We start from the raw sequence: 16,062 nt of genomic DNA, 5'->3' as shown, positions 1-16,062 counted from the left end.
ATGCTTCTGATATTCACAAAAATGTAATAAAAAGTAAAATAATTCAGGATAAATTGTGCACATGCAAGGATACTGCAAAATTAATCCATTGCCTTAAGCGATGCATTTATGTAATTTTTTATACTCTCGCAGTTCGCCTTCCTATGTTTTTTCATGGAAAAATTCCATGCAAAATCCTGTATTTTCTCTTGGATAATATTTCTCATTCTTTAAACCTTCCATTAATTATTCTACATGACATTCAGGCTGATTTTAATGAAAGAAAGGAAAAACCTAAAAACACAGCTACTTTTGTTATCACACTATAAATCCTAGCTTAGGGATTATGACAATTACCTGATTTACCTCTACAGAGCAACTGAGGAATTTATGCTTATTATTCTTATCATTATTCATATGTTTGACTCAGTTTATTAGAAACCTGTCTTTAAAGTATTTAATGAAAAATTTTATTTGCACAAATAATTTGACTCTGGGATTCACATAAATCCATCCGCTATTCAAATTCAGTTCATTAATAAAAACAATATTGGAGTGGTCACCTTGGATGCTTTAAGAAAAGTTTTAATATAAGTGTCTCTGTAATCCTTTTTCATGGGTATAATGTTGTCATTTCACTGCTGAATAACATTCTACTCAATAGACCATGGTTCATATGTTCCAGTTCTTCAAATTCTGATCCTGTTGCTGAATTAAAAAAAAAGGAATAAAAAAAAGGCATCCACTGGCAAGCACCAAGTTTGTGCAGAATAGCCAAATCCAGTTATTTGGAAAATAATTTCAGCCACCTTCTAAACCAAGCTCTCCGCAGTAATCAAAGTGTGGGGTGGCTGTTGGGAAGTGTGTGCAGGTTATGGAGAGACAGCGAAGCGACTTTGCATCATCCCTACGCGCTGCTTTCAGAAGCCCTTCACCTTCTCCCTTCAGACCGTGCCAGTGCTGCTGCTGAGGGCGGTGCCAGCCTGGCTCCTCCCGGGATCCGCTGCGGAATTCCTTCAGAAGTCCAAAGGCCGAATCATCATGGTGGTGGAGCGCAAGGAGTAGCTGGGGCCTTTGAAGTAATGCCACTTGATGCCATTGAGCTTCCCGTGGTTCTGTCCAGCTGTGTAGAACATCCCATTGAGATTGGAGGGGCCACAGGCATCAAACCACCACCCTGAAACCAGTAAGACAAAATCTTAAACTGCAAGTGCACTAAATATTTCACTTTGTTGTATTAGATTTAGCTGATTAGGAAATTCTGGTAAATAGCTCATTAATAGTGCTGGTATAGTATTTTCATATTTTCCTTTTTTGCTCTTTTTGCTATTCTTTAGTCAGGAGTGCTGGAGAACACACACATGTATTTACAGAATTGCAAAAGTAATTATGTCCCAATGCACTCTAATTTTATTCTCAGTATGTGGAGTAAAAACAAGAACATGAGAGACAAATTAAGCAGTTTTCATATTTAGACAGTATTGTATTTTTCATTTAAACCTCAGAAAAAGACCATATTCAAAAGTATTTGGAATAATTTCACCTGTTGAGTGACTTGATTTTATTTACCAGCCCTTTTCTACTGCTTTAATTGTGATTGTTCGCTGCTCAGTTACTTTTGTTTCCAGAATAGATGTTGAAGATTCTCCTAACTGAATTATGAGAATTCTGGTGCCGCATTGCCCTGCTTTAAATTGTTGCTTTAAGATGAAATTAATCAGTGAAGTCTCTTGTTTATCTCTCCAAGATCTTTTCTTGTTAAGGTGAATTTTAGATTGCCATGGGACCTAGAGTTTTAAGAAAAATTCCAAATAACATGAAACTTGGCAACACTAGGACTACAGAACACAAACTGACGAATATAAACTAAGTGATATGCTGACTCTACTGAAAGTAGTGGGAGTTTTGCTGGATACCTTGATGGGAATAGAATTTTCTCTCCAACACCTTGCAGAGTATCTATGTATAGTATGAGAAAGATACTTAGTTCAGACTGAGAAAGGCAGAATGAATTCCCAGACTGCAAAAAGCAAATATCTCCAATATCAAAACTGAATTAACTTCTGTGGCTAGGAGTTCTATTTGTCAAAAAGATTTCTGTTGGGACTTTTTCCATAGTGAGACCTGTAATTTTGTAAATCTTTAGCACAGTTTCTATGCATCTTTCCATGAAATATGGTTGCACTGAACATTTGTGTAATGAGGCAAATAAGATCATAGAGATCAGGTAGTGACTTTTGCTTTTGTTAGTTAAACGCTACTTTAATTTTTAAAAAAGTTATTTCAGCCTGCACATCATAGCATTGCCATCTTCTCAGGACCCCTTGTGAAGCATTTCCTAACAGTCCTGGTAGTGGCAGACTGGTCATGCAGTGAGTGCATACTGAATTCTGCTGGTGTCACTGTGGACTAGAATGCAGAATTTAAAATTTTCTGTGTGTTTTCCACTTTGACTTCTGGAAAAGGAATTAAACTGTGATAAACTCCTTTTAGACAATGTCCACTGTCCCAGAGAATCCTCCAATTCCATCATATTTAGGGGTTAGACTTTTATCTACCTATAATGAATGCATTATATGAAACTATTTTAGTCTATTGTATACTACCACTGTTATAATACTGATTGTGTTTAGAGCTCAGAACCAGTGCTTACTCTGTTCTTTGTATTCAGATCCAAATAATTTATGCTTCTAGTCTTGTAATTCTTAAGATTTTGGAAAGTACTTAGTGTTTTGGTTTTTTTTAAGAAGTAACACTTCATAATGAAATCTTGAGGGATGAATTTATGCCAGATAAATTCTGACAATTTTCTATTTTGGTACAGCTGTCTTCCCTTTGATTTCAATGTTATGCCTAAGGGGGCAATAACTAAAGAAAGGGAAAGCTGTACAGCTGATGTTTTACTGTAACCAGAGTATAATCTTGTAGAAATTTAAGATGAAGTTAAACAGAGAAATCCTAATCCTCATTTTTCAAAGCTGGAACTCAGATGCAGCTGGGTTCTGTTTATGGTGTTGGGATGAAGACCTGGCAAGCTGACCTAGTTACCATTTCATCTTAAAGGAACAGGAATAGATGCATAAATGATCTTTTTTGGGGTGAAGGTTTTCAGTGATGCCATAAAAAATCCATGTTAAAACTGGAATAAGCCAAAGAAAGGCATAATTTTCTAAAACATTTGTGAGGACTTGCTCCAAACTCTCATCATAGATTTCTTCTAAATAAGCACTTATTTCAAAATGTGTTTTAATGATCTTAACTTTTTTCCTATTGTACTGTTCTTGTTAGTGAGAATGAATGGATAAATGTTTTAAAGATGTTTCCTAATATTGCATTAAAACTTTGGGTTTACTTTTTCACTGTCTTTTTCTCTTTAAGTGAAGTGGGGTTTTTTGTGTGTTTGTTTTTTGGGTTTTTTTTCTGTTTTGGGTTTTTTTAAATTTTATTTATGGTGTCTTTTTTTTCTCCATATGGCTATTTCTCTCCTGCAGTCCTCTGAAAGGTCTTCACTCCCCTCAGATTATCACAAGACTTCCTACTGCATGTCTCAACACCAGAACTCACATCTTTGAATGGATGCAAAGGAAAAGTTTTTTACAGATGCTTTGTATGTTGAGGGGAAGAGGAATGCAAGCAGTGACTTTCTTGGGAGCTATGAAGGAGTGAGGGAACATAAACCAGAGATTTCTAAAAGATATACCTGCAGCACTGCCACTGCAGAAAACACCAAACTGAGCAGCTCCAGAGCTGTGAGACAGCCTGACCCAAGGAAAAACCTCAGTAGCCAGATGTTGGCTTATTACTTGGAGTTCATGGGATTTTCTCATGAATAATCTTGTTTATATTTCCCTGCGTGGTAATGGCTTTCCCAAATAATTATAAAGTCATCTTTGAACCGCAGTAAGATTTTAACTTTGGAGATAACTTTTGGCAACAATTTCCATGGGATATTTGAATCAGGCATGAAAATGATCAAGAGTGGGCATTGTAAGAGGTAATAATAGAAGTAAGATTTTAAAGTGAAGTGGTAGAAAGAAGGCTTTCATGAGAAGTTTAAGAGAGATTTTATTCAGAAAGAGAGGTTGTTTCTTCAAGCTGTTGTGTCCACAGAATCACTAATTAATCATTTGAACTGAGGACCAATTCAATTTTTTAAGTTAGCCCACCTCTAATATTTTGTATCATACAAGCAGCACTATAATCTCTGTTTGTAATAAACATCCCTAGGTCATGAAATATATTTTCCAGATCAAATATAAATTAAATAATGCATAGATAAATTATTTGATAGTTCAGCTATACAAATAGAAATGAATCCTCACTGTAGATGGCTGTTCTGGAACAGTTAACATAGGTTAACATATTGTGTATGGTTATGCTTTGGTCTTTAATTCATGTTTCTATAACCAATGGGAAATTGTTAAATTTCATGTCTGCTCTTTTCATTAATAAATATATATTTTTATGCTTAAGCTACCTATCTCAGTTGAGCTCCAGACTACACTATACTGGATTAGATCCTTGACTGAATGTTAATGTATATTGAAATCATTTCCACAAATTCTTGCAAAAAATACCTAATAAAAGGGCATTGTGCAAATGAGTAACAATATTAAAAGAAAAAAACCCCACAAGCATGGGTCTTTTTATAATGGTTTTCTGAAGTGATGTGTATAATTTTTACATGATAGAATCCTCTTTGTTGAAAGCAATATTAAAAAAGGGCTTTTTGTATGCCAAAGCTAACAGAGTTGCTTTTTTGGCTTGTATAAACTGCAATTAAGCATGTATGCATGTAAAATTCTTTTTTAGTGACCTAATGCTCATCAGTTAATGAGTGCACTATAAGGCTGGTGCTCACTGGGAACTGCAATGATTGCTCCGGTTTGATGGGAGGTTCTTAGTTGACTTTTACATTCTAAAATAATAGTTGTCTAAAGACTGCACATTTGATGGCTGATGCTTTCCTCCCACATCTCAGTTCTCCCTACTGAGGACACTGAATATCTCCAAATGCAGCAGGATCAGTGCAGGCCATTTAATAAGATCCAAAGTTTGTCTAAATGGTACATTTGTATGGGTTTACAGAACAAATCGATCCTATGGAAAACAAATATTTATTTCTAACCCCCTGGGTTTGTCCATAAAATTTAATGCCTTTGGTAACAAAGCCAATAAGAAAAATTTTGAATCCAAAAATATTGAAATAGTCCTCAATGTTCAAAAGAAATAGAAATTTATTTTAGGAAAGATTTCAATGTTTCTGACATTCTGTAGTTTAAAGAAGTTAGATGGCAATTCTTAGGATCTGGTGATTTTTCATTCATAATTTCTCTGGATGAAGTTTCAGATAACATCTCAAAATATCAGTGGAGCCATGGGACGGAGTCCAAAAGAGTGAATGTAGCAGGAAAGACTTGGGATTGTTTAGTCAGAATTTGAAAGACAAATTGCCAACAATTTAAAATTAACTAAAAACCTTTCAAAGAAATGTAAAGGAATGATGTCTATTCTTTCTAATGGTAGAAGTTATGACAGGATGGAACACATTTAAATTATCATAGAATTAGCTAGTCAACATGCAAAGTGTTCTTATATTAAATGTAGACAAAGTCAGTAACAGATTTTATCATGAGAATAGAAATCCTGAATTACATAGAAATTGTGAAAATGAATAGAAAGACAGAAACAAACAGATAGAGAAGAATCTGTCTTGTTAAGGGTCTAAATAACCTCTGGAAGAAATTTCTATGTTATTTTATTCCTTAGAGTATTGGATTGACCAGACTACTTGACAATCTGAAGATTAAATTAGAATTTAGCTGTCAGGACATAAGATGAAAAGGCATCAGCTTTTCATATCAACTGGATAATGCAGTCCCTTTCATAGGGACCTTTTTATGAGGTAAAAATAACATGAAACTTGCAGACTGGTGGCTATGTTCTAGTATATCACATGTTAGTCACTTCCTGAAGATCTCCTAACACTGTATTACAGTTGCCCATATTTAATCTTGATAAACATACCAATGTAGTGATGTTTTTGTTAAAAGTTATGCATATTCATATGCCTAATTAAATATTTTGAATATTTCAAGCAAAAAATCAAATAATATTCTAACCATCTGATTGTATTTTTTCATAAAAATATTTGGCAATATAAATGGTATTTCATTAATGGTGCATTCTGAGCAATTTCTTTATGAAAGCAGGAATATGAATAAAAATTAAAAACTGGTGCTTCTTTATGTAATTAGGTGCATATCCAGGGGTTCAGGTTGGATAATCTTAAGTGTCCTGCCATTTTTTCTTTCAAATATTCTGTTTCAAGGAGAATATAAGAAAAACTGTGGCTTTTCTGATTGGAGTGTATGGGCAGATTTCTATATTCAGCCAAGAACTTCCCTCCAAGTCATGACATGAATCATCCATCCCCTTCTTGCAGAGATTCATAAAATTCACCACTTGGAGAAAAAAGCATTGAAACAACAGGCAGTGAATGCAAGATGGTTTTGGAGTCATTGAGCAGCCTCTGACTTAATAGATGAAAAATCTATTGAGGCTCAATAAATATGTGTTTAATAAATACACATTTCTCTGATTCAGGAAGCCCCTGAGATTCAAAAGATACTGAGAAAATACTCAAGGGAGGGATAATTTATTTGCATTGCTCTTATGCCTGTATTGACTGTTGTCAGAGACAGGAGACTCCAGCTGGAGGGACCTCTGCTTCCAGTAAAATAAAACAAACAATTTATTTCAGTAATCTCTGCTGCTTCAAACCTGGCAAGACATCTAGAAAGTCTCCCTGTCTTTGTAAAATGATTTTAGGGATCAGAATTTTAGCAGTATTCTCACTTTTCACTTGAAGCAAGGTAAATGTTTTTGTGAACACCTCAGACTGCAGCCAGTTCCAGACAAAGAAAGTCATCTCAAAACTCTTTCTTGGTGGGCCAAGATACCATAAGTCACTTTCCAGTGACTGAAAACAACTTCACAAATAATTTGGGGCTCAGCTGACAGGTGGTACCTGGCAGAACAGATGGGAATTTGGCCCAGGAATCTGATCCAGAGATGTTAAATGCTAAGGGCTGTATTGGAAATCCTGTACTCATAGGCTTATTCTGGTGACAGTTTGTTGCTTTTTTAGTGTTGTTTCTTGCAAAAAAGCTGTGTACATAACTCATTGGGGCACTCTTCAGACTAAAGGTTGAAATAAGATGGGGATAAAAGAAAGGTTTTACACATATACATACATATAACTTTTTTTTTAGTTTACTGGCCTGAGATATTGAAAAAAAGGAAGAACTTATTTGAATGAATGATTTGTCTTCCTTTAAAGTAAAAAAAACATGCTTAGATTAAATTATCCAAGTCACAAAAAAGCAGCAAAAACATCTAAATATGACAGTTCAGAGGGGTTAAGAATACAGGTCATACACATAATTTTGAAGGCATTCCCTAAATCCATGTAAAGATAGAGCCAAGTAGCATAGCATGGCTCTTTAAAATACAGCAAAGACACACACAAAACACATTGTTGGTGCTTTTGTATTATTCTCCTAGTATTTAATTTCTCATTCTAGGGAAGAGGGATGAGATACAGGAGGAGAGAGAATAACAGTTATGATATAGACCAAATAAAACTGACAACTAGCAAGATCACAGAGAGAAATGTGTGTTTTCCTTACATTTTTATTTTCAGCCTTGATTATAACCATATCACAGTCTTGAGATTTGGCTTATCTCAGCCTTTATTCCTGACATAAATATATTCATTTCACCTCATAGAGATAACAGACTCACCCAAACTGTCAAGATAGCTAGAAACTTGCCTGCAGATTTCATACCATTCATCATTAAAGAGCTCTCTGTGATGTTGCCAAAACTAACATTCTGATATCTTTTTTTTTGGGGGGGGAAAAGGAGGTTTTCCAAAACCTGATATCATTGCTACTTTTCTAAATTAGTCTTTGTCTGGTAGAAAACTGAAATATACTCCCTAAAAAAGATGTTATGGTATTTAATTAAATTCTGATATTTCTCAAGGAATGAGAAAGTTGTGTCAAGGAGAAAAGCATAGGCAGAGTGTTTGAGGAGAACTCTAGCATGATTAAACTCTTTCTTGAGGAACTACAAATTACAGTGCTGTACAACTTGTCTCCAAAGGAACAGTACTCAGAGTCTAGTCCAAAAGAGTAGATTAATCTATCTCCAAAGGCTAATTGCATCTCCTTTTACTGTGATGATTTGCTAAACTTGTGGTTTCCTCAGCCTTTGGTAATTCACCCCTTCCTCCCTATTCATTTCATTTGGTACCAGTAAATTCCAATGTGTGGCTAAGCTGTTGATTTACAGGAATGCTGCAGCAATATATGTGAACCTTGTGGAATGGTTGTTCAACAGCAGACTGACCTTAGCAGGGTGTTGACCTGTCACAGAACTCGGAGCAGGAAAATAAACAAAGCCTCAGCTCCCAGAAGGAGCTGCCTGGGAGTAGGGGTATTTCCAGGCAGCTCAGATACATGAATGAGTCTGCACTTCAGCACAGACACAACTCACACTCAGGAGCTTCTCACTAGACTCTGGCCTGCCCTGGAAGTAACACACTTTAATTTAGCATGTTCTCCAAAGGGAAAGGGCAAAAGTGTTAATTAAAATAATCTACTGACTGCTTATCCACTATCTGTCTCCAGATCTATCTGGTTAGCTTCTATTTTTTATAGAAAGGTAGTGTCTAATCACATGTCTACTGGAAGAAGCTTCCCATGATAACTTCTAATATGATATCCCTAAAAGAAGTTAGAGGAGCTTGAAATATTGGCTCCTTAAAGACTTTCCCAACTGGGTCACTTCCAACTGGCAAAAGAGAATGCAGAGCTGGACTGTGCGTGTGGTATAAATTCTCAGTGATGGGAAACCATCTTCTGTTAGCAGATGATTGCTTCAGAGGCTCATATGTGCCTGGATGTGGCCTGAGCTGAACTCAGAGTGCCAGTAACCACAAATAATACAGGTTTAACAGTCTGATCCAAAATAATTAAAACTGTACATGCTACAGGATTTTTTTTCCAGGAAAGTTAGAAATCACTGAGGAGAGTCTCCAAACAAGATCAGATATGAAGATAAGAAATGGGGTCTCTTTGTTATACAGTCAGTAAACCAAAGAATCCCAATTTAAGCTTTCTGCTATAATGTGGTGTTCTAGAGATAAAAAGCTTGACCATACAGGGACTAGGAATGATTATCATATGCCAGAGAAAATTCTCACTCTTAGCAGCATTAGGAGTCTGAATGGAGAGATAATCTCAAATATTCATTCTCTGTGCTGGAGGGAAAAAGTACCAGTCATATACACTATATTTGGAAAAAGTACCAATCATATACACTATACTTGCTGGCAGTCAGATCAGCTTGAGACTTTAAACTGTCCCAGTGTAACTTGTCTGTGCTCTTCCCCACCTCAACTCTTCTTTCTTTCCTTCTGTAGTTTGACTCAGCTCACAAAGGAAATCAGCTTAAACCTTCCAGATTTAAACAGATGGTTGCAGGTCTAGTCTTTCACAGGGAAGTGAATTAGTCATTTAGTGTCTTTATGCATTATGCTCACCTGACAGAGAAAGTTTAACCATTATAAATATCTTAATAACAGAATCACATCCCTAAGTGGAATAGATAATGTATTACAAGTCTAGACTATGATTTTTTCTAAACTTTACCATCTAATATCTAATACCTGGCCATTTCTCTCTTTTTTGCTGGTTGATTGTCCAACTTCTGACAAACTTCTTTTCACCTTTTTAATCTTTTATCTTTTTTTAATTTTGCCTTTCTTGCCTAAACAATTACACTAACCTATAATTTCTTCTTTGACATTGTTGCAACAGCTTCAGTGCAGAAGTATACTGACTGCATCTCTGGATCATCCTTTCTCTGCTGACAGGAATCTAGAGGTGTTGGCATTTTGACAATATATGTATAGAAAAAAGTAGCAGTAATAATAATAAAAGAAGTTTTCACTCAGGACTTATACATCCATGACACAACTTCATCCATGATTGCTTTAGGAAAACACAGTAGATTCCTATTAATGTACCATATTTTCAGAGTCAGTTGCACTCACCTCCAGTCAACATGAGAGCACATTTACACATGCAGTTGTCGTTGTCAGCATCTTTTGTACTGAATTCAGCACCATGCAAGATCAGACTGCTCTGTTTTCCAGCAGTTCCACTGTGACCTTTTAAATAAAGCCTGAAACAACAAGGGAAAACAATCAGAGTCACCAAAATAGAGAAGAAAGATAAGAGATTCAGATTTTTTCCATATCAGGTTGGCATTGTATGAAGTGCACCCAGAAAACTTGTGAATCTCTTATGTTTTGTCTAAATCGCTCTCTTGTTTGAGGTGTGATATTTAGGGGACATTTGGGGTTTTTCAGTGTATCTGTGTTAGCACATAGTCCTTCCTCCAGAGTAGAATCAAGCTCAAGGAATCAGAACTGGAAAGACAAAAAAGCAGAGGCAGTGAGAGAGGAGGAATGAGAAGAGGTGCCCAGATATCTGGAATACATTGACAGAATGAGTGACTACTTGAGTAGCTGGTTTCTTTACTGTTTCTTTCCTGTGGCACAGAAACAGCAACCCCAGTTAACAGGAGTCATGTTATTAATGCCCGGGCTTGGAAGCGGATTTTAGCAGCCTTAGAACTTTTAATTCCACAAGCCAAAATCTCAGTTTTGCCAAAGCTGTCTCTGAATGACAAATGGAGAATAACTTAGAGTTCAAGCCACAAAAGTCTTCATAATTTGCAATGTAAAGCATCTCTTTTTTTAAGGAGTCTTTCAACTAGTTGAAACCACAACAATGAGCTAGGAGTTGGAGCTCAACTGCAACAATGGTTGCAATGAGGAGAGGAGAGGAGAGGAGAGGAGAGGAGAGGAGAGGAGAGGAGAGGAGAGGAGAGGAGAGGAGAGGAGAGGAGAGGAGAGGAGAGGAGAGGAGAGGAGAGGAGAGGAGAGGAGAGGAGAGGAGAGGAGAGGAGAGGAGAGGAGAGGAGAGGAGAGGAGATAGACTTCACTGAAGTGAGAGACATCTGTTCTCATTCCTCTAGGGTTATTACAGAGGGGCAAATATGTCTTTTAAATATCAAATATAAAATGCATAAGGAGTTACCAGAACAGAGGCAGGACATAAGCAGGAGAGATGTCTGCTTCTTTCTGTGATTTACCTCAGAGTGCTATACTAGAAAAAGTTTTCCCAACTTCTCCCACAGACAGAGAGAACAAGGAGAGCAGAGGGCAGTCACTGACTGTCGCTGCCTCTCTGTTGTTTTTTTTTATCTAGTTACTTTGCATGAATAAAAGAGTAAATGCCTTTACCAGAGTGACACTCATCCATTTGTTTACATGGAAGACATACTTTGCTGCAGTGTTCACAGTATTAACAGCAGGAGTACAGAACATCCCTGACCTTTCTAGCCTACAATAGTAGCAGTAGATAAACCATTGGCATTTTTCTGAGATGAGGAGAGTCTGTCCCAAGACTGAAACTAAAATAAAACCCACTTCTCCCACAGAACTTTGGAGCTGAATTCTGCTTATGAGAGCAAGGGCACCATATGACAGCTTTCCTTAACCAAGTCCATGGCTGCTGGTTTTTGTTGGTTTTGTTTGGGTTATTTTTTTGTTTTGTTTTGTTTTGCATACATCTGTGGGTGGACATTAGGTCCAAATAAAGCCAATTGGATTAAACTTGTCACAGAAACTCATTACAGAGAAGCCTTGTCAGGATACCTGATGAGATTACTTAAAATGTGAAGGCATAGAACCAGATCTTAGCAATCTACAGTTTCACATTTGTAGACTGAATCTGAGAATACCCTATTGTAGACTGATGTGAACTTCACCTAATTTTCAGTGAATTTCTTCCTATGTGTCCTTTGTTCAACTCTAAAAGTTGAGATAGTAGATGTTAAGCATGGATATTTAAAAATTAAAAAATGAATTAAAAAAGGAATTGTCAGGTTTATTCTTTTAAAATAGTTACACTGCCTACCTTAATTTGATTTTAATTTTGATTGTTACATGGCTGAGGCTGATGATCAAATACTTTGGATTCAATCCTTAGAGCAAATTTTGTATATATAGAAAACTGCACACACATAAACATACAAAACTTTTTGGATGAAATACATATATTGTGCATAGTCAAATACCTTCTGATAGAAAAAAAATAGATAAAGCCAAGTGTAAGCCTCAGTAGAAGACTGTGAAGATCCTTTGTAATTTAACAAGATACAACCCAGGAACAGGAATACAGGAAGGTCATTGCATTATGCTATTGCCCAATCATGGTGGAAATTAGCCTGTAATGGCCATGTTAATCTATCAAAGGATGTTTGTTTTAGACAAGATTAATCTAAGATCTGTCTTTGCACATGTCCATTTCTTTGTTTAATACAAATGAAAGGCTGGAATTGATCCCATCTTCATTCATTGGACTTTTGCCTTATTTTTGGGCTGTGCCTGATACTTTGCAGAACAAAATAAACTTCCCTGAGGTTGTGTTGATAGAGAAATTATTTTGTCACATGATATCTATGATCTGAGATTAAATGGCCGTACATCCTCATTATATCAGCCACACCAAGGCTCACAGAAGCCTCATAAAGTTAGTATAAAAAGCAAATGCTATTTACTTAAATAAGAAAGACAAGGTTAGCCAGACCTTTTATTAGCAATCAATACTATAAAACCCACTTAGTCCAATAAAAAAGTGCAATCTAAGAAAACATAAAACATAAAGAAAAAAATATTACTTGGTATTTAATGTTTTCCCCAAAGGGTGAGGGCATTGGGATTGTTTACAAGCTCTTTACTTTCCCTGATATTTTACAAACATTCCACTCATTACAGATTTAGATCTTGTCAGTTATGTTTGACTGTTCCTCAACACAATTTGTCTAGTTGGTCTCCAGTGACTTTGAAAGAATAAAGCTTAACTTGGCTCTGAAGTCTAGTGTGCTTATCATACTGCAGCCATGTGCAGATGAACCACAGTTGAAACAGTAATTCTGTTTCTTTGAGCTTTTCTCCCTGGATTGGCATTGCCCAGCAGTTAGGAAAAAAAATGCCACCGCAAAGTTGGCATTTTTACTTCATACCAAAATCAGATCTCAGTCAAAACCTGGAGCTGATCCTGAAGCAATCAGGAGCTTCAGTTGAAGCCCTACAGAGTCCAAACTAGTCCAGCTTGAGACAGCAAGTCTGTACAGCAGCAGGGCCACTGATGAGCTCCTTACTCCCAGGAGCAATGGACATCTTATTACTTGGACTTAGTTATTCAGTATTCTCAGATTCAGATTGATAGGATAGAACCTTTAAAACAAACTTCAAATAACTACTAGGATAGTAGTTATTGTACTAGGATACAATTTCTCTCCCTTAGAAAAAATGGCGATTCAGGGTGTAGTTCCTCTTGGTTGTTCTTGGAGATAAAGGAAAGGAAGTTAAGAATAAAAAGCCACTCATGATTGATTAGAAGTCAAAGAACATTTTAAAGGGTACATTTCCAGTCTTCCCATTTGCTCACAGACAGGAAATTCTGATCAGGGAAAGAAGGTGAAATGCTGCTCTGATTTACGCAATAGGTGGGAGAAGTAAATTCATGCTTGTATAAGCAAAAATAAATCTACTTTATCTGCATACAATGAAACTGAAAAAGCAAGAAATAAGCAATAGCAGTTAAATAATGTGTAAATAGGAGTGAGAGAAATACTGCATTTTTATATGAAATTTTAAGGACTTCTGATGATTTTTTAATGAAATTTTAAATTCATTATGAGGAACAGAGCAGGCCTCATTTAGAAAGTAGCAACTTTCATAGCTGATGTACTTAAAAAGAAACAAAAAAATATTTAAAATATTGCAACTGTTACATCTTATTTAGCATGTATGTTAGGATCATTCTGCATTTTTTCTGGTGATATAGCAATGACAGCTTGGGATCTCACTTCTTAAATGGTGAAGGAGAATTCTTAAGGATGTTTTCCTTTACATCATTTTTACTGTGTGACACAACTTGACTATCTGCAGTCCCTTGAAACAAAAGTAAGGCATATTGTGTGCAAAGAGTGGATCTAAAAATATTACATAAACAACTGCAGAGCAGCCTGAAAAGACATTTTAAATTTACATCTGCAATTTTTGCTTTTGCAGTGATTAGATGACCTCACATTCTTTCAAATATATACAGCTTAACTATCTTCATACCATGTTTAAGGACTTTCACAGATAAACTTGGGATGATTCCAAATAAATAACAAAATATATTAAAATGGTATAGTTCTGAACATACAGCTGTGAAAATTGCAACATACAGAATGAGATATAAAAAATTCTCAAAAATAAAATGCAGTCATAAATCCAGGTGAAAAAGTTGTGTGCTAAAAGTATAAGAAATAGTTTCTGATGCAGTGCTTTACATATCAAACATTGAACTTTAAACTTAGTATTTTTTTATTTATTTTTACTAGAATGAGTGAGAGTTCAGTAGAACTCCCAGAATTTAATATTAGCTAGTTTTCTCTAATTTTTTTTCCATTAGAGCTGCTAGAGATCACTCAGTCCTTTACTTCTATCAGTCTCCCAATGAAACAGCTAAGAAGTCACATCCAGCTTTGTTGGTGAGAAATACTTTGTCTGTAAACAAACAAACAAGATAATAGTTTATTGCAAACATAACAACCATCATTAGGAGATGTAGAGAACCCTCTCAACTACCTCAGTGTACAGCTCTTGAACATGATGAGTTAAGAGCAAATTTCACCATTGCCAAAGTGCTAAAAATATGAGCTGAGATCCCCTTGACTGGAATTCATAAACATGAGTAATGGCCTACTATCCTTAACAACTAAATAGAGAGAACCAAGAGTCTTGAAGTAGGATTTAAAAGATTCAGCATGATAAGTGGAGAGGACCACATCAAAGCTTGCCTTTGGGAAATACTTTAAAGGTATGTCTTCAAATTCCTACTTCAGTTTTGTCTCTGCAGTTTAAAATGTCCTATCTCCACCCTGCTCTTTCCACATGGCAGGAGGGAATCCCAGATTATGATCCCTTCTCAAAGGAAGGGTTGTTAATTTTGATGGAAATGGTCATGGGAAAAAAAATAGTTGTGTGGGGATCAGAATCCTGTACCCAGAGTTCCCTTTTCTGAGCTCCCTCTTCACTGGGTTTTTTTTTTTCCTAACTTTGACAAGAGCAGAGGGCACCTACATCTCAATCCTTCTAACCTACTGGTTACCACTTAGGTATGTCCTGCACGTTAGGCATGTGAAAGACATCTTTGTTTTTAGAACCAATGTGACTGACATTACTTTGCCCTCTAGTTTAGAAATGTTTGAGGTTGAGGAAGGATTTAACTTGCATCTTCCATCTGGTTCACAGCTGCATCTAAATTTTAGACAGCTTAAGTTTCTGAAACTAAACCCACTTAAAAGATGCTGAAGTTGGTAGAGTTTCATGAAACGCTGAGTTAGTTAAACACTTCCATTCATAATGGGATTTAGGTGATTTAGTCCCTTTGTGAACCAAAGCCCACTGGACTGCAACCACTTAGGTGGACCCAGTATGAGATTATACTTAGGATACACTTAAGTCTAGACATTAATTGTAATAATTCTAAGAAATAAAAGAAAACAAAACCAGAGAGCAGCTTCATTTTAAGTACAGGTTTGGGGGTTGTTTTCCATCAAAAATGCTTTGATTAATTATTTGTGAATCAAACCCCCTTTTTTACCAATTAATAAGACATCAAGTCTACATTGAATATTGTTTGTTAGAATTCTGGCAAATGCACCTTTTCCTGAACATATTGCAAAATCTCACCAAGCCTCCCAATGGTAACAGTTGTCTATGAATAGCAAAATCACCTCTGTAATAAAGATACCTTACAAATACTCAATGATAGATAACATGTTGTGAACGGGTGAAAAAAAAATCTAAATAATCACTCTAGAGAAATATTGCTGTCACTGAGGTTGAAACTAAAATGTCTGCCAAAAGTTGGCTAAACATGGAAC

General features: G+C 36.0%; 1 protein-coding gene across 3 annotated transcripts in view; it reads right to left on the bottom strand.

The window, feature by feature from the left end:
* Positions 1-426: 426 nt before the first annotated feature.
* Positions 427-16,062, bottom strand: part of ANGPT1 (angiopoietin 1) — a 149,866-nt gene continuing 134,230 nt past the window's right edge. For all 3 annotated transcript variants that reach the window (XM_066547496.1, XM_066547506.1, XM_066547484.1), the window contains 2 exons: positions 10,103-10,233; positions 427-1,156 (listed from right to left, as the gene is read on the bottom strand). In XM_066547496.1, the coding sequence (XP_066403593.1) occupies positions 996-1,156; positions 10,103-10,233 (292 nt within the window). In that variant the 3' untranslated portion in view covers positions 427-995. The remainder of the gene's footprint in view (positions 1,157-10,102; positions 10,234-16,062) is intronic.

This window comes from Molothrus aeneus, chromosome 1 (assembly GCF_037042795.1).
Source record: "Molothrus aeneus isolate 106 chromosome 1, BPBGC_Maene_1.0, whole genome shotgun sequence".
Classification (NCBI taxonomy): Eukaryota; Metazoa; Chordata; class Aves; order Passeriformes; family Icteridae; genus Molothrus; species Molothrus aeneus.
Note: the sequence above shows the minus strand (reverse complement) of the source record. Positions and strands in the feature narration are given on the sequence as shown.